At 43.6% G+C, this 18,782-nt stretch overlaps 1 protein-coding gene across 10 annotated transcripts in view; it reads right to left on the bottom strand.

Annotated features, from left to right (window-relative positions):
• ARHGEF3 (Rho guanine nucleotide exchange factor 3) overlaps positions 1–18,782 on the bottom strand; it is a 314,253-nt gene that overhangs the window by 144,265 nt on the left and 151,206 nt on the right. For 9 of the 10 annotated variants that reach the window (XM_044933925.2, XM_044933927.2, XM_044933924.2 and 6 more), the window contains one exon: positions 2,290–2,352. In XM_044933925.2, coding sequence (XP_044789860.2) covers positions 2,290–2,352 — 63 coding nt within the window. Of the gene's footprint in view, positions 1–2,289; positions 2,353–5,186; positions 5,262–18,782 lie in introns of those variants that run through there. The other variant, XM_044933928.2, reaches the window with a different exon arrangement.

Genomic DNA, 18,782 nt, shown 5'->3' with positions numbered 1-18,782 from the left:
GGGAGGGAGATGTATCTTTTGCGGCTGCATAAAGAGCTGCTACTGCTGCTAAGTCACTTCAGTCATGTCCAACTCTGTGAGACCCCCCACAGATGGCAGCCCACCAGGCTCCCCCGTCCCTGGGATTCTCCAGGCAAGAACACTGGAGTGGGTTGCCATTTCCTTCTCCAATGCATGAAAGTGAAAAGTGAAAGTGAAGTCGCTCAGTCGTGTCCGACTCTTCTCGACCCCATGGACTGCAGCCTTCCAGGCTCCTCCGTCCGTGGGATTTTCCAGGCAAGAGTACTGGAGTGGAGTGCCATTGCCTTCTATGTGCATAAGGAGAAAAGACATCAAATAATTCATTATATGAGCTTAGATGACTCTGATCAGAAGGTAAGGTCATGGATGCCAATCAACATGAAAACCAAATCAGAACTCATGATTGCAAATAATCCTTTCATATAAAAGAGTTTAGTAGTTCTTTGAATAAAGCTTCTAGAGACGTGTTTTTCTGAAAAATAAACATAGTTCAGGAAAAAACATAGGATGAGGCATGATCTTAGAAATGATCTAGGTTAAAGTCTTATTAAATCACTACACTTCCCTGGGCTTCTACTTTTTCATTTTCAAAGTGAGGGGACTGGATATATGACGGCTAAGGGCTCTATATATTCTGAACACCAATAATACTAATAATTGCCACAAAATTAAAAACATTTGCTAACACCAAAAAACTCGTTGTCAATAAAGAAAGTTTCAAGACTTCACTTGTCAACAATAAAAGGTTCAATGAGTAAAGTAAAAGCAAGAATAACATCGTCTTTTTTGTCCTATTACCATAGCAACAGAATAAACTGGTCCAACCCACCAATCTGATGGTCTAAAGACTGGAACAAACACCATGTGGCAAATAAAGATGTGCGAATACATTAACGCTAGCTAGCGCAGGCTCCCTCCGTCACAGCCATGTTCATCATAGAAAACTCTGCCACAATTAAAAATAACTAAGAGAGCATTGCTTATATGGGTAAACAAATGTTATCAGGTGAGAACCCAATAATCTGTGTTCAATGGAGCTTCAAATTTTTACAATGGTTTAAAGACTGTATCTCAAAATTGTTTTTTAACAGATGAGGCCCATAGAGAGGAACTGACTTGCCCAAGATTACATCATTAGTTACAGACAGAGCCAGCACCATGATCCAGTTCTTAATTCTTAGCATAGAAGCTTCATCTCACAACAGTGGGTTTTGCAGTGTGTGGAGGAGGAGGACCAGGCCCTAATGTTAGATGGATCCACCATGGACGCATGAAGATTAAAGTTCCAGGGAGTGTGAATGATGAACAGACATGGGGAGCACAGCGGAGGCCAGAATCCTGACCCCAGGCCAGAATCCTGACCCCCCAGTCCCTAGACAGTGAGAGCACCAGCTGCCCGGGGAGCCTTCCCAACTGTGTCACTAGGGAGACAAGGAGGCCACAGAAAACAAATGACTGAAATTCAGCATCCAGAGCATAAGAGGCCCAGGGAGCCTCCCCAACTGTGTCACTGGGGAGGCAAGGAGGCCACGCAAAGAAAACTACTGAAATTCAGCACCCAAAGACATGGGCCTGAAAAAATCCAAGAAAGCTTTTGACTTCTGTCATCACTAGCACAGTTACTAGGTCATTCAAACATCTTTTGCAAACTTCTGCTTTTAAAGGAAAATATAGTGAGGTTAACATTTGGTGAGTGTCTCCTATGTACCAGGCTATGCAGTTGGTATTCTCACTTTGATTGTTTTGTGTGATCCTCACAACAATTCTGTTAAGTCTTTGCCTCATGAGAAAACAGAGGAGAAGACAGGTGTCATACAAATCTAAGTATAGACTCTTCATTCAAACTAAGCTGCTGAAACCAAAGCCATTCCCTCAGCCATGCTGCCAGACACTTCTTCTGGCCTTTGAGCCATGCAGCGGCTTGAGTCGGGCCAATCTGCCAACTTCCTCAGAAGGGGGACACACCTTCAGTACTCAGTCTCCACCACGGCACAGCGGCCTTTATCTAGATTCTATCCAGATGCACTGATTTCATTGTTCATTTTACGAGACAAGCAATAAACAAGTGGCTTGGAAGTTTAAGCTGGCTTCTTCCAGTAAAATGAAAAAAAAAAAAAAAAAAAAAAAATTTTTAACATTCCCTGCCCCAGATCCCAACCTCCGTAACTGAATCCCGGAAGCCCACCTAAAGCCCACAGCATGTTAACAAATACATTCAGAGATGAGAGGTGTTCCCATGGCAGGGGACGTAGGAAGGACCGTACTTACACTTATATCGAGACTACAAAGGCTAACTGCATCTTCATCCTGGGTGCTCTGCTTCCGTTTCCGCTGTGAAACAAATAATAAAACAAAGTTCAAATGTAAACAAGGATTATGACTTTGATTAAGGAAAGAAAAAAATGCAATCAAATAGCACATGTAATCCTTATCATTTCTACCACGTTACGCAAAATCCTAGACCGAGTTCTAAGAAAGCCTAAGAAATTATAGGAAACGATTAAGCTCTGGGATAACTTGTCTGCATTATTGTTCTTAGTCAAGCTGCTACAGTTTGTTTCTCTTTATAGTTTCTTTTTTTCTAAATGTCTCTGTATAACAAGACTTAGAAATTTAGACACAGAGTTCAGATTTTTATTAACATGGAAGAAGACATGAGACTGGAAATAATCTAATTCACTTAAAGATATTCCATTTTTAGCACTACTTTGTACTTGTGTAATTTAAATTTGTTCTAAACTTCATCCAGGGTGCTGATGTCATCACAGAACCAGAAAGTTGGAAAGAACCTTAGACATCTCCAACCTTCCCATTTTAGAGCCATAAACACCAAGACTCAGAAGAGTCACTATTGGAACTGAAGAAAACTATATTTGAAATGGACTTATGACCATGGAAGTCTATGGGGTTGGAAAAATGTATTATCCTCTGTATAAAAAGAAAAGAAACTCCATTCGCAAACACAATCAAGCTCTTCAGAGACACATTTACTTCTCTTCTGCATCTCTAGCTTAACCAATCAAGTAAGGATTTCTTGAGTCTCTAATTTGTGACTTGCTAAGTCCCCTACTTAGCAGAAAGCTGCCGACAGACCGGAATCCCTGGTATGAGGTTACAGTGAAGTGGTATGAGAGACAGTTGGAGCCTTCAGCCCTCAGAGAAGTCCATCACCTCCTGCCCTTTCTCCTCTATTAGATGATGAGTGTGAACACAGGCAGATGCTGGAAAGCATCCAGTCCTTATCTGTCCTTGGCTGTCTCACTATAACTCTTCTATTATTTCTTTAGCGCAACAACGATTTGTTGAGCACCTATTATGCACCAGGTCCTGTGTTTGCTCCCAGGAATGCCGAAATTGGCAACTTCCCTAGTTAAGGAGCTCACATTAACTCACGTAATTATCATATTCCTGTAAGAGACACGGACTCTGGTGTGATTATAAGGCAGTAAGATCCAATTATCCTAGGGAAAGTCACTTCACTTGCCTGAGTCACCCTTTCTCAACTCTAAGGTGGAGGTGGTAACATAAGCTTTTATTCTCCAACAGGGAGAAGTAAATACAGTGATGTGTGTTAGCACGCAGCAGAGTGCCTGGGGCACCGTAAGTGCTCTGCCTGTGGGCTGGAGGGCTCTGGAGCACAGTGAGGGAGTAATTAGCTTGGCCTTGGTGGGAGCTGGGGGTGTTTTCTCAGAGGAGGAGGCATTTGAACAGGTCTGATGAATGAATTAAGAGTTTGCCTGACACAGATGGGGAGGAGACTGGGACCTCTTTTCTGTCACCAGCTACCTAGATGTTTCAAATCCTAAAGGTTAACGCGGTTCCATACAGAGTATGGAGTGCTAGATCCCATATATCATTCCACTTGAGCAGTGGAAGAATTTAGAGATCCAATGCTAGGAGCCAGGATCCTCAATCAGCCGTTCTGAGATAATATCCAAGAATCTTCCCTAACAAGTTCACCATGTGATTGGTGATTGTTAGGGAGCCAAATACTCCACTCATGGGCTTTGGGGGAGTCCCAAGAGGACGCTGAAAGCTGCTTGTCATTTTGGGGGGGGGGGGCTGCTTCATGTTTGTGTAGGGACATGACCCATACTGATTCATCATTCAGTTACAATTAAAAGCGGCACTGTGGTGTCATTGAGTATTTATATGGTGTATTTATATGGTGACTTTTGGAGGTGAGTATGGCAAGGTATTACCATTCTACAGGTAAATAAATTGAAGTTAGGAGAGATAAACAAATGGCTCCCAAGTTACACGGCTATGGTATAACACCCTGAATCCAAGATTCTAATTCCTAGGGCAAAACCCTTCACACACACACACACACACACACACACACACACACACACAGGCACACACCCCATTTAAAGCACACTTGGCAAACAGGTTATGACTCATTTGCCATTCGGAATGCCTGGCAGCGTCTCCCTTGAGTGCTGTATTGAGAAGGATTTCACAGCACAGCAAGTGAGGGAAGGCTGCAATCAATCAGTAACGTGTGCTGGGGTAAAACAGTAGGGAAATCTGCACTGGTGCCCTGCCACCCAGGACAACCTATGCCATTTCCTGAGCCTGGCTTCTCTTGCCTTGGGAGGCTACAGAATTAGACCTTCAATCTTGGGAAATCCCATGAGAGGGCGGAGGCTCTGGGGTGTTATCTGTAAAGTGGCCATTAACCACCAGGTCAGCTGTCCCGAGGATTACAGAAGATATGTATACAACACCTGGAACGACGGCTGGCACATGGTAACGGCACAATAAATGCTGGCTCCCGGTACTACCCAAACTGTAAGCTACAGAGATGTGTGCCGCTACCTGGTGTTGTTAGATTACGGAGTTTTATGATGCTGCAGTTCCATTTTGAGGGCTCAATGATTTTGTCAACATGACACATTTACAGTGGCCTGTTACCCCCAAAATCCCACCCTAGTGAAGGAGAGAGGACACTAACAGAGGCTCTTTCTCTCATGGGCATGCAGCCCTCTCCAGACCAACTCAATAAATCACCGAGGGTTGGAACACAGCCTCCTGAGCATCACTAACCCCAGATGCTTCTATGTACCGAGAGCCAAATGCAGAAGACCAAAGTCCTCTAGTGGCCTTTAAAGTAAGCCACAGCCGGTTAACCTGGGATAGAAAGATCTCCTTAAGAAACCTACCCGTTTTACAAGGTAAAATCTGCATGGATTATCAAAGTGGGTGTTCTTTTCAATTTCCATTGCACAGGGTGTTAACTGACCACGGTCAGCAACACAGAAGAAGTCTGCAGTTTAAACTTTGGGCCCAGTGCAAACACGTCACAGGGTCACTAGGTCGTGTGCTCATTCGCTGTGTTCACAGAGCACTTCCGATGTGCGAGGCCCTGCTCTGGGTGCTAGGATCCAGCAGCGAACGAGCCAGGCATGCTCCCTTCCCACTAACTGGGAATAAAAAGAAAACAACATATTTTAGACTGTGATCTCTGCCGTGAATGACTCAGACAAGCTATAGAGACAGAGACCAGCAGGAGAGACTCACTTCAGAGAGATACTTTAATTTTCTGTTTTCGGGTTGACTTTCTCATGAGACTCAAGCACACAGAGGCAGGATTTAGTCTGTCATGACCACAGTCTTAGAACAGGCTACAGTACCTGGTACCTAGCCAACTCCCCCAGAAGAGTATTTCTTCATTTGTTGTTGTTGTTGATACTTCTGACCCTGCTGCCTTTGAGAAGCTTGTCTTCTTCACTATTCTCCAACTTCAGGGAAGGAGGGCACAGTGGAGGGGAACAAACGGGTACCCATTCCACCAGCCCAGCACCACCCCTCCATGCGCATCAGAAGTCATGGAGAGATGACCCGGGGCAGCTCTGAGGGAGGAAGAACTCTGTGTCTCAAACACCTGCATTTACATACTTGGTCTCATGGGTTCTCAGCCTATTTGAAGAGCCAGAGACCCACCCTGTTATTCTTGTCCCAGTCCCTGAGGCGAATGAACAGTCCACTTCCCTTTCAACTATGAAAAACAGTGCACCGTGGGTGAGCCCAGGGACTGTGCTGGAGTCTGGGTTCTCTGATTTGAGTGCATAACTTAAAACCCCAGCGTCCTGTGCTGAGCAGCAGGTCAATGAATAATCTCTGAATGAGTGACTAAAAAAAGAATAAATAAAGAAGGCCCGTGTTCTTGGGGCGACACCCTTCCCTTCCGCTAACCACCTGGCTGCCAAAATTAAATCAAAACCTCAAAAGCAAAGATCACTGAAGGCTAAAATTCTTCAACCTCAAATTTCCTTGGGGACTCAAAACATGCAAGTTCAAGCTATGATTTTTGCTTTTCAAATAAGAGACTCTTTTTCTTAACCAGCAGGGGCATTTATTTTCCTTAAATTATACAGATAAGTTAAAAAAAATTACAACCGTTCAGACATTGGTCCAAGTGGAACACTGGTGATTTTCACTCCTAATGTGAGAAGAAGTGTCAGGTCTGTTCAAGGGTGAGGCACACCCATGACTAGGCAGCAAGCATGCACTTCCCTGAGTAACACCAAGCGCACCCAGGCTCTGTGCTTCAGGAGCAACGAGTCCAGGATTGATAACAGCCCGACTGAAATGAAACAGCTGGCTGAATCCAACCATAAGCGACCTGATTTGGCATCTGAACCCTTTTTCTGAACACCTATCTGAGTCAGGGAGGAAAAGCAGTTACGGAAGGGAATGTATGGGAACAAAGGGCTAGAGTATACCGTCTGATTCCTTAACCCTGCAGGCTACATATTTCATGGAGATGCTTTCTAGAGGTGCTCGGGTGCTGGAAAAACCTCATGCTTCTTGGCTCAAAAACCGACCAGGAGGCTCTCTGTTAATCTGCAACAGGGTAAAGTCTTCTGTACATGTGGATCTGAGTTCTAATGGAGATACGGGTCTCTCTGGACAGATGGGGAGGACTCTGAGACTCATTCCTGGTGACACCATTCACTTTCACAGCACATCACTGTTCTCCAGGCCTCTCTGTGACCACCTCCTCTTAGGCTTGGCTACCTTCTGACAGCACAAGGCAGACACATAAATCTCATCAGTAAATGGTCTGGGAACAAGTGTTTTTCTGTGGTTCCGGGTAAGGCTCTCTGCCAAGAGCAGTGACCCTACCTGTCCTCAGCTGATGGATTTGCAGAAGAGCTGGTCCCAGGTCTAAGCCTGTCTGATTCTTATTAGGCTCAGCTTACTCTAGACCCAAATCTTGGGATCCTTGGAGGTTTTGAGTCTTGGAAGCAGAGGAGAATCACCATCAGATATAGAGTGGGGGTGGAGAGAAGTGGGTGCGGGAACTGGGTGTCTGCTATGAGCCACTCACTGTGCTCACCATTTAAAGAACTGTCCCTTTCCAGCTTCACCTCAGCCTGGCCTCAGTGAGCATGCTGGTGTTCATTTTACAGAGAATACTGAAGCATGGGAAGGCTTCAGGGATTTGTTCAAGGTCACAAAACTAGCAAATGCTGGAGAGGGGAGTTTTCTCTATACCAGCTGCTGCTGCTGCTGCTGCTAAGTCATTTCAGTTGTGTCTGACTCTGTGCGACCCCCTAGACGGCAGCCCACCAGGCTCCCCCGTCCCTGGGATTCTCCAGGCAAGAACACTGGAGTGGGCTGCCATTTCCTCCAATGCATGAAAGTGAAAAGTGAAAGTGAAGTCGCTCAGTCGTGTCCGACTCTTCTCGACCCCATGAACTGCAGCCTACCAGGCTCCTCCATCCATGGGATTTTCCAGGCATGAGTACTGGAGTTGGGTGCCATTGCTGGTTCCCAAACCACTGATCCTTTCGCCATCCAGTGCTACTTCTCTTTTCATATTGTTTAAAAACAAAGTGTGATTTATTTAAATTAATATAAAAAATGTGAAGGGAAGTGTGAAAGTCTTAGTCGCTCAGTCATGTCCAACTCTGTGACCCCAGGGACCATAGCCTGGCACGCTCCTCTGTCCATGGGATTTCTCAGGCAAGAATACTGGAGTGGGTTGCCATTCCCTTCTCCATGGGATCTTTCCAATCCAGGGACTGAATCCAGGTCTCCTGCATTGCAGGCAGATTCTTTACCACCTGAGCCATCAGAGAAGCACATAAAGTAAATTTACATTTAAAACAATATATGCCTTAGAACAATATAAAAAGGCTCATAAGACATTTACCTACATAACTCCAGGAAACAAAGAGAATAAATGAGACAGATTGAGTTCAGGATCCATCACTTCTCCTTGCTGTGATCTTATCACAGCAACTGATGTGTATCACAGATACTGATGCTCTCTATCACCTCAGTCACACGACAATATTTATAGAGGATGAACTATGGGCCAGGCAGGTTCTAGGTGTATGAGATATGAAAGTGTCTATGATATATTTCCGTAAACATTGATTTCTTCATCATGGGCTTATTTGAAGGATTAAAGCAGATAAAATATTTACAACAGGGCCAGGCATATGGCAAGAGATTAAAGAATGGTAATTATTATTGCTTCTGTGGTTACTATCATAATCACTATTACTACTATTGTCCCTGCTGCTTTGTCGTTACTGGATGTTGAGAGGCAGGCAAAGAAGATGTGGGTATTAGAGATGGTGGAGGAGGCAATCCTACCTGGGATGCAGCCTGACCCTCCTCTAAGTACCCACATCACATAGGGCTATAAATGGATGCTCTCTGGATACCTTCAGTCACGTTTGCAGTGTGTGGTTCCCACTTCTGTCACAGAGGCAGGGCAAGTGCAAGGCCTGACTTAATTTTAAACGACTGAGATTGAATTGATTAGTGTTAGAACAGCCCTGTGATTTAATCACAGGGCTTTTCTATTTAATAACCAAGTGACCAGAGCAGCAGAAATGCACTGGCGGAGACAGTACAGCTCCTGACTTGACAGCGAATGTGCCCTGATTAGTCATTTGTAATTATTAAATTCAAACCAGATCTCAAACCTTCCTGATTCATCTCTTTGCTGGCAAACAGCTTTGGTGGTTTCAGAGGCTTTGATGAGGCCTTTCATCTGCGCCTTCTTTAGGGAGAGATTAGAAAAGGATTTTATGTTCTTGTACTTGCCCTTAGCTGGAACTTGACTCACTAAACTTAAGTTTGAGCAGGAGAGGATCCACGTCTCATTTCTCCTCTGTCTCAGCTCCAGGGCTGAGCAAAAAGACTGAGAGGGAATCCCTGCTCCATTTTTAATACCTTATTTTAAAAAACATCCTCCCTTCTCCAGCATCCAGGAATCATGATCTTTTTTTCCCTAGACTCTTTAATGTGCTCATGGGGTAGAAAACCTGGAAATCATGGTGCTCCCTGAGCTGCTGGTAAATAAATCTTAACTAACTGGTGGCTCAGTGGTAAAGAATCTACCTGCAACGCAGGAGCTGGAGGAGATGTGGGTTCAATCCCTGAGTCAGGAAGATCCCCTAGAGAAGGAAATGGTAATCCACTCCAGTTTTCTTTCCCAGAGAATCCCATGGACAGAGGAGCCTGGCAGGCTGCAGTCCGTAGCACAGCAAAGAGTAGGATACAACTGAGCACAACATAATATACGGTTTTGTGCTCAAATGCCATTAACTGTGGGCTCTGAAGTTAGACTTAGTAAGTTCATGTCCTCGTCATGCCACATGGTATAGAACCTTAAGCACATAATTTTTCCTCTCTGAACCTCAGTTTCCTTGTCTATAAAATAACTAAGGATATCATGAGCATCAAATAGATCAGTGTGAGTAAAGGGCTCACCACAATACCTGTCACACAGCAACTTCTCAGCATTGGTTATCACTAGTAGAGAAGGCAATGGCACCCCACTCCAGCACTCTTGCCTGGAAAATCCCATGGACGGAGGAGCCTGGTGGGCTGCAGTCCATGGGGTCTCGAAGAGTGGGACACGACTGAGCGACTTCACTTTCAATTTTCACTTTCATGCATTGGAGAAGGAAATGGCAACCCACTCCAGTGTTCTTGCCTGGAGAATCCCAGGGACGGGGGAGCCTGGTGGGCTGCTGTCTATGGGGTTGCACAGAGTCGGACACGACTGAAGCGACTTAGCAGCAGCAGCAATAGCAGCAGCAGTAACAGCAGGAATGGCACCAGGGTTGGGGGGGAGTGGGAAACATGGATAAAATTCCACTCATGTACAAGAGTATACCCACTGACTTGATTTTGGCAAATCAGGAAAAACCCCAAAGATTGATTTTGGCCCCAGAACACCTGGCCTTTAGCTTGCTGGGAAGCAGAGATAAGGTCACATTGGCCAAGGAAAGGTCTTCCTCTCCCAAGGGAAGGAAAAGATGTTCAACCAGGCAGATGAGAGGTCAGGGGTCACCACCAGGTGTCACAACCTGCCAGGGTCACCACCAGCCCTGACAATCGAGAGCAGCCAGTTTCACGATCATCCCACGAACATTTACAGACCACTTTTCTCTCCAAACATTCAAGGCCAAAGGAGCAGGAGAGAAGACAGAAAACTTGTCTGTCCAGGGCAGAGCACTGGCAAATGTATTTTCCAGATAGACTGCTCCAGACAAACTCCATTATGCGCACCCATCTGAGGTGGGAAAGGAGGCTCATGTTCATAAAGGTTGCCAATGATGGAATTTGACAAGAAGCACAAAACCTAATTAAACAGGGCACTTTGCCCCTAAGCCTTCTAACAATTACTGTAATTGTTTTCTATTGTTTCCTTCTGCTCTCAGGGGCACTGAAGTGGCTTAGTCACAATATGTGTTTCATTATACACTGTTATCACCGGTGCCTCCCTGGTCCTCTGTTATTTGCTAATTCACTTACTTTTACCAGCATAAAGAACTCTTATGTATTAAAATTATTCCCGCACAGAACTGTCTGAAGCCCTTATCAACAAAAATAGAAACCCATAGAGTTTAGGGAATGTCCCAATAAATTGCTTAATTTCTAGAGAATTACTCCACATAACCAAGGAACTCAGATGGTCCAACTGTACAATTCAGACTCAAATGTGCTTATTGCCCATGATAATATTGGGAATCTGATTTTACAAGAAGAGTTCTCACTTCTTCACTTGGGACTCCTGCCTTTTCCTGTCAGGACAGTCCTCAGTGCTGGTAATGCCTTTGCAGCCATAGCACCCCATGCATTCCTGAGTGGTGTCCCCAAATACTAGCAGGCAGGCGTTTATCTATAGGAAGAGCAATTTCCCTTCGACTACTGGTTTCTGCATCCACTACTCCTGGGGACAACTTGGCACACACAGCAGAGATGGAACATGCCAGAGAAATGGGTTGCACCTGCTAAGCCACTGTGTATATCCTGACAACTCATCATAGCATTCCTTTAAATAAAGAAAAATTTCCCTAGTAGAACTATTTGGTGTTATCTAACCAGATTAGAACTCACAATCTGCATTGCTTTATGGCATGTTCTGGATGCTTCAAGTAGTCCCTTCCTCCCCTCCCTCTTTACACTTGCTGGGTTTAAAACAAAGATCTGTTAAGAATTCACTGCATGCTGGGTGCTTTCCATATATTATATCTGATCCTCACAGCTTGGACAAAGAAGTTATTATACACAAGGAAAAGTGTTCAGTCACTCAGTCACGTCTGACTTTGCAACCCCATGGACTGTAGCCTGCCAGGCCCCTTTGTCCATGGAATTCTCCAGGCAAGAATACTAGGGTGGGTAGCCATTCCCTTCTCCATTCCCTTCTCCAGGGGATCTTTCTGACTCAGGGATCGAACCTGGGTCTCCTGCACTACAGGCAGATTTTTCACCGTCTGAGCCACCAGGAGAAGGAAACTGAGGCTTACAGAGTTTAAATGACATGATTAAAACTGCTCTAAGAGTGCTTGGACAAAGCCAGGATTTGATATCATATCCAGCTAGTAGCTGATACTGTTGGCCCATGTCCCCTGGGCAATCACCATTCCCTGGCATGCCTCAGCTTTTTACAGGCCAGAAATGCTTGGCTGTTAATGTCACCAGGAGCAGCCCTCAACCTGCGATGAACTGCAGTTGGCAGGTAAACACTCCAGCTTCCTAAAGCTTGAGGGGACAACTCTGAAATACAGTCTTCTCAGTTTTGACCATACACTGGAAACACTAGAGGAGTTTAAAAAGCTCCCAGGGGCTGGCTCTTGCCATCTGCAGATTCTGAACATCAGGAGTTTGCAGAAGCTCCCCAGATTGAGTCGATCGTGCAGCAAAGTTTCATGCAGTCTCCCACATCGTGCAGTCTCCCAGAAGTCTCCAGGTTTGAGCCTCAGGTGTTCACAGAGCTAACCTATTCATGACCACACCCAGTACCCTGTTTCTCTACCTCAGTCCCTCACCAGTGTTTCTAGTGATCAAATAAACTACTTGCACTGGTATCCAGGTCTGCTTCTAGGGTACTGAACCTAAGACATGCTGAACACAACTCTGTGCTTCTAAAACCGAGTAGTGGAATAGGAGGCGGGTTTAAGCCACGGAATAAAAATGGTCCATCAACCTAACTTTGTGGGAAGCCAGGTAAGCCTTTATTTATATACTTTAACAAGAATGGAATGTCATCTTACATGAGTTTTTAAAGATAAAGCTGGGAAAAAAGTTAAAGATGAACGACCTTTGCATTGGCTGTCCCCTGTACAAGACACAGAAAGGACTGAGTGGACCTCCTATTTAATAGCCAGAGCCTCAGTCCAGAGGCTTCATTAAGACTAACTGTGGAAGCAAAGGCTCAGACCTCCCTGATACTATCTGATGAGGACCCTCATTTGCACCTGATCCTCTCCTGTTACAGACTGAATGAATCTCCCAAATTCCCTTGTTGAAGCCCTAACTCCCAATGTGATGGTATTTGGAGATGGGACCTTAGAGAGGTGATTAGGTGGTGAGGACAGAACTCTCATGAATGGGATTAGTGCTTTTATAAGAAGATACATGAAAGAGAAGATTGTTTTCTTTGTCATTTATGGACACAGAAAGAAGGTGGCTGTCTGTAAATCAGGAAGACACTCCTTGCCAGACACCATATAGATCAGCACCTTGATCTTGGTCCTCCAAACCTCTTGAACTGTGAAAGATAAATGCACAGCCTAAAAAAGGCATTCTTCCATCACTCTAGATATTTTTAAAGTGCAAATTCTGAATCTAGTCATGAAAAACATCTAATAGGCCCACAGAGAAGGAAACTGTACAACCTAACTGGCTTCTATTCTTCAAAAGAGTCAAAATCAAGAAACACCAAACAGGCCTGGGAAACTGTTCCAGATTAAAGAAGACCAAAGAACAAGTGGCAATAAGTGCAATGCATGATCCTGAACTGGACTCTAGACCAGGAGAAAAAAAAACAACAGTTATGAAATACATTATTGTAACAGTTGGCAAACTTTAAAAATGAATGGTGGAGGAGTTAATATATTTTGCCAATGTTAAACTTTCTTCTTCTGACAATAATACTTGTGTGAAAGTAATTGTAATTGCTCTCATAGTTAAGTATTTAGTATATACATATTTATGTATATATAAATGTATAAAATAAGTACTCTTGTAGGTATTTAGTATATACATATTATATGCATATATAAATGTATAAAATAAATTTCAATATATATGTAATATATAAATTTATTTAAATATATAATATATAAATATTACATAATATACAACGTAAATATTTATTTAAATATATGATATATAAATTTATTTAATACATATGTATATACGCACATGCACACATTTATATGAAGAAGGCTGAGCACCAAAGAACTGATGGCTTTGAATTGTGCTGTTGGAGAAGACTCTTGAGAATTCCTTCTATTCCTGCAAGGAGATCAAACCAGTCAATCCTAAAGGAAATAAACTCTGAATATTCACTGGAAGAACTGATGCTGAAGCTCCAATACTTAGGCCATGTGACACAGCCAACTTATTGGAAAAGACCCTGATGCCGGGAAAGATTGAAAGGAAAAGAAAGGGGCAACAGGGGATAAGGTTGTTAGATTGCATCACTGACTCAATGGACATGAATCTGAGCAAACTGCAAGAGATAGTGAAGGACAGAGGAGCCTGGCATACTGCAGTCAGTATGGGGTCACAAAGAGTCGGACACGACTTAGTGACTGAACAACAACACATCTATCTATTTACTTATGGAGAGGGGCTTCCCAGGTGGTGCTAGTGGTAAAGAACCTGCTTGCCAGCACAGGAGACTCGGGTCCAATCCCTGGATTGGGAAGATCCCCTGGAGGAGGGCATGGCAACCCACTCCAGTATTCTTGCCTGGAGAATCCCATGGACAGAGGAGACTGGTGGGCTACAGTCCATAACCCTCAGAGTTGGACACGACTGAATCACACTAGGACCACAGCCTTGTCTAACTCAATGAAACTAAGCCATGCCCGTGGGGCAACCCAAGATGGGTGGGTCATGGTGGAGAGATTTGACAGAATGTGGTCCACTGGAGAAGGGAATGGCAAACCACTTCAGTATTCTTGCCTTGAGAACCCCATGAACAGTATGAAAAGGCAAAATGATAGGATACTGAAAGAGGAACTCCCCAGGTCAGTAGGTGCCCAATATGCTACTGGAGATCAGTGGAAAAATAACCCCAGAAAGAATGAAGGGATGGAGCCAAAGCAAAAACAATACCCAGCTATGGATGTGACTAGTGGTAGAAACAAAGTCCGATGCTGTAAAGAGCAATATTGCATAGGAACCCGGAATGTCAGTTCCATGAATCAAGGCAAATTGGAAGTGGTCAAACAAGAGATAGGAAGAGTGAATATCGACATTCTAGGAATCAGCAAACTAAAATGGACTGGAATGGGTGAGTTTAACTCAGATGACCATTATATCTACTACTGAGGGCAGGAATCCCTCAGAAGAAATGGAGTAGCCATCATGGTCAACAAAAGAGTCCGAAATGCAGTACTTGGATGCAATCTCAAAAATGACAGAATGATCTCTGTTCATTTCCAAGGCAAACCATTCAATATCACAGTAATCCAAGTCTATGCCCCAACCAGTAACGCTGAAGAAGCTGAAGTTGAACGGTTATATGAAGACCTACAAGACCTTTTAGAACTAACACCCAAAAAGGATGTCCTTTTCATTATAGGGGACTGGAATGCAAAAGTAGGAAGTCAAGAAACACCTGGAGTAACAGGCAAATTTGGCCTAGGAATACGGGAAGCAGGGCAAACTCTAATAGAGTTTTGCCAAGAAAATGCACTGGTCATAACAAACACCCTCTTCCAACAACACAAGAGAAGACTCTACACATGGACATCACCAGATGGTCAACACCGAAATCAGATTGATTATATTCTTTGCAGTCAAAGATGGAGAAGCTCTAAACAGTCAGCAAAAAAAAGACCAGGAGCTGACTGTGGCTCAGATCATGAACTCCTAATTACCAAATTCAGACTTAAATTGAAGAAAGTAGGGAAAACCATTAGACCATTCAGGTATGACCTAAATCAAATCCCTTATGATTATACAGTGGAAGTGAGAAATAGATATAAGGGCCTAGATCTGATAGATAGAGTGCCTGATGAACTATGGAATGAGGTTCGTGACATTGTACAGGAGACAGGGATCAAGACCATCCCCATGGAAAAAAAGCAAAATGGCTGTCTGGGGAGGCCTTACAAATAGCTGTGAAAAGAAGACAAGAGAAAAGCAAAGGAGAAAAGGAAAGATATAAACATCTGAATGCAGAGTTCCAAAGAATAGCAAGAAGAGTTTCTGGTCTTACGTTTAGATCTTTAATCCATTTTGAGTTTATTTTTGTGTATGGTGTTATAAAACTCCTAGAGGAGAACATAGGCAAAACACTCTCTGACATACATCACAGCAGGATCCTCTATGACCCACCTCCCAGAATATTGGAAATAAAAGCAAAAATAAACAAATGGGACCTAATTAACCTTAAAAGCTTCTGCACATCCAAGGAAACTATTAGCAAGGTGAAAAGACAGCCTTCAGAATGGGAGAAGATAATAGCAAATGAAGCAACTGACAAACAACTAATCTCAAAAATATACAAGCAACTCCTACAGCTCAACTCCAGAAAAATAAATGACCCAATCAAAAAATGGGCCAAAGAACTAAATAGACATTTCTCCAAAGAAGACATACAGATGGCTCACAAACACATGAAAAGATGCTCAACATCACTCATTATCAGAGAAATGCAAATCAAAACCACTATGAGGTACCATTTCACACCAGTCAGAATGGCTGCGATCCAAAAGTCTACAAGTAATAAATGCTGGAGAGGGTGTGGAGAAAAGGGAACCCTCTTACACTGTTGGTGGGAATGCAAACTAGTACAGCCACTATGGAGAACAGTGTGGAGATTCCTTAAAAAACTGGAAATAGACCTGCCTTATGATCCAGCAATCCCACTGCTGGGCATACACACTGAGGAAACCAGAAGGGAAAGAGACACGTGTACCCCAATGTTCATCGCAGCACTGTTTATAATAGCCAGGACATGGAAGCAACCTAGAAGTCCATCAGCAGATGAATGGATAAGAAAGCTGTGGTACATATACACAATGGAGTATTATTCATCCATTAAAAAGAATACATTTGAATCAGTTCTAATGAGGTGGATGAAACTGGAACCTATTATACAGAGTGAAGTAAGCCAGAAAGAAACACACCAATACAGTATACTAACGCATATATATGGAATTTAGAAAGATGATAACAATAACCCTGTGTACGAGACAGCAAAAGAGACACTGATGTATAGAACAGTCTTATGGACTCTGTGAGAGAGGGAGAGGGTGGGAAGATTTGGGAGAATGGCATTGAAGCATGTAAAATATCATGTATGAAACGAGTTGCCAGTCCAGGTTCGATGCACGATACTGGATGCTTGGGGCTGGTGCACTGGGACGACCCAGAGGGATGGAATGGGGAGGGAGGAGGGAGGGGGGTTTGGGATGGGGAACACATGTATACCTGTGGCGGATTCATTTTGATATTTGGCAAAACTAATACAGTTATGTAAAGTTTAAAAATAAAATAAAATTAAAAAAAAAAAAGAATAGCAAGAAGAGATAAGAAAGCCTTCTTCAGCAATCAATGCAAAGAAATAGAGGAAAACAACAGAATGGGAAAGACTAGAGATTTCTTCAAGAAAATTAGAGATACCAAAGGAACATTTCATGCAAAGATGGGTTCGATAAAGGACAGAAATGGTATGGACCCAACAGAAGCAGAAGATATCAAGAAGAGGTGGCAAGAATACACAGAAGAACTGTACAAAAAGATCTTCATGACTCAGATAATCACGATGGTGTGATCACTGACCTAGAGCCAGACATCCTAGAATGTGAAGTCAAGTGGGCCTTAGAAAGCATCACTACAAACAAAGCTAGTGGAGGTGATGGAATTCCAGGTGAGCTATTTCAAATCCTGAAAGATGATGCTGTGGAAGTGCTGCACTCAATATGCCAGCAAATTTGGAAAACTCAGCAGTGGCCACAGGACTGGAAAAGGTCAGTTTTCATTCCAATCCCAAAGAAAGGCAATGCCAAAGAATGCTCAAACTACCGCACAATTGCACTCATCTCACATGCTAGTAAAGTGATGCTCAAAATTCTCCAAGCCAGGCTTCAGCAATATGTGAACCGTGAACTTCCTGATGTTCAAGCTGGTTTTAGAAAAGGCAGAGGAACCAGAGGTCAAATTTCCAACATCCGCTGGATCATGGAAAAAGCAAGAGAGTTCCAGAAAAACATCTATTTCTGATTTATTGACTATGTGAAAGCCTTTGACTGTGTGGATCACAATAAACTGTGGAAAATTCTGAAAGAGATGGGAATACCAGACCACCTGATCTGCCTCTTGAGAAATCTGTATGCAGGTCAGGAAGCAACAGTTAGAACTGGACATGGAACAACAGACTGGTTCCAAATAGGAAAAGGAGTACGTCAAGGCTGTATATTGTCACCCTGCTTATTTAACTTCTATGCAGAGTACATCATGAGAAACGCTGGGCTGGAAGAAGCACAAGCTGGAATCAAGATTGCCAGGAGAAATATCAATAACCTCAGATATGCAGATGACACCACCCTTATGGCAGAAAGTGAAGAGGAACTAAAAAGCCTCTTGGTGAAAGTGAAAGAGGAGAGTGAAAAAGTTGGCTTAAAGCTCAACATTCAGAAACGAAGATCATGGCATCCGGTCCTATCACTTCATGGGAAATAGATGGGGAAACAGTGGAAACAGTGTCAGACTTTATTTTTGGGGGCTCCAAAATCACTGCAGATGGTGACTGCAGCCATGAAATTCAAAGACGCTTACTCCTTGGAAGGAAAGTTATGACCAACCTAGATGGCATATTCAAAAGCAGAGACATTACTTTGCCAACAAAGGTTCATCTAGTCAAGGCTATGGTTTTTCCTGTGGTCATGTATGGATGTGAGAGTTGGACTGTGAAGAAGGCTGAGCGCCGAAGACTTGATGCTTTTGAACTGTGGTGTTGGAGAAGACTCTTGAGAGTCCCTTGGACTGCAAGGAGATCCAACCAGTCCATTCTGAAGGAGATCAGCCCTGGGATTTCTTTGGAAGGAATGATGCTAAAGCTGAAACTCCAGTACTTTGGCCACCTCATGCGAAGAATTGACTCATTGGAAAAGACTCTGATGCTGGGAGGGATTGGGGGCAGGAGGAGAAGGGGACAACAGAGGATGAGATGGCTGGATGGCATCACCGACTCGATGGACGTGAGTCTGATGAACTCCGGGAGTTGGTGATGGACAGGGAGGCCTGGCGTGCTGCGATTCATG

The sequence above is a fragment of the Bubalus bubalis genome, chromosome 21 (assembly GCF_019923935.1).
Source record: "Bubalus bubalis isolate 160015118507 breed Murrah chromosome 21, NDDB_SH_1, whole genome shotgun sequence".
Classification (NCBI taxonomy): Eukaryota; Metazoa; Chordata; class Mammalia; order Artiodactyla; family Bovidae; genus Bubalus; species Bubalus bubalis.
Note: the sequence above shows the minus strand (reverse complement) of the source record. Positions and strands in the feature narration are given on the sequence as shown.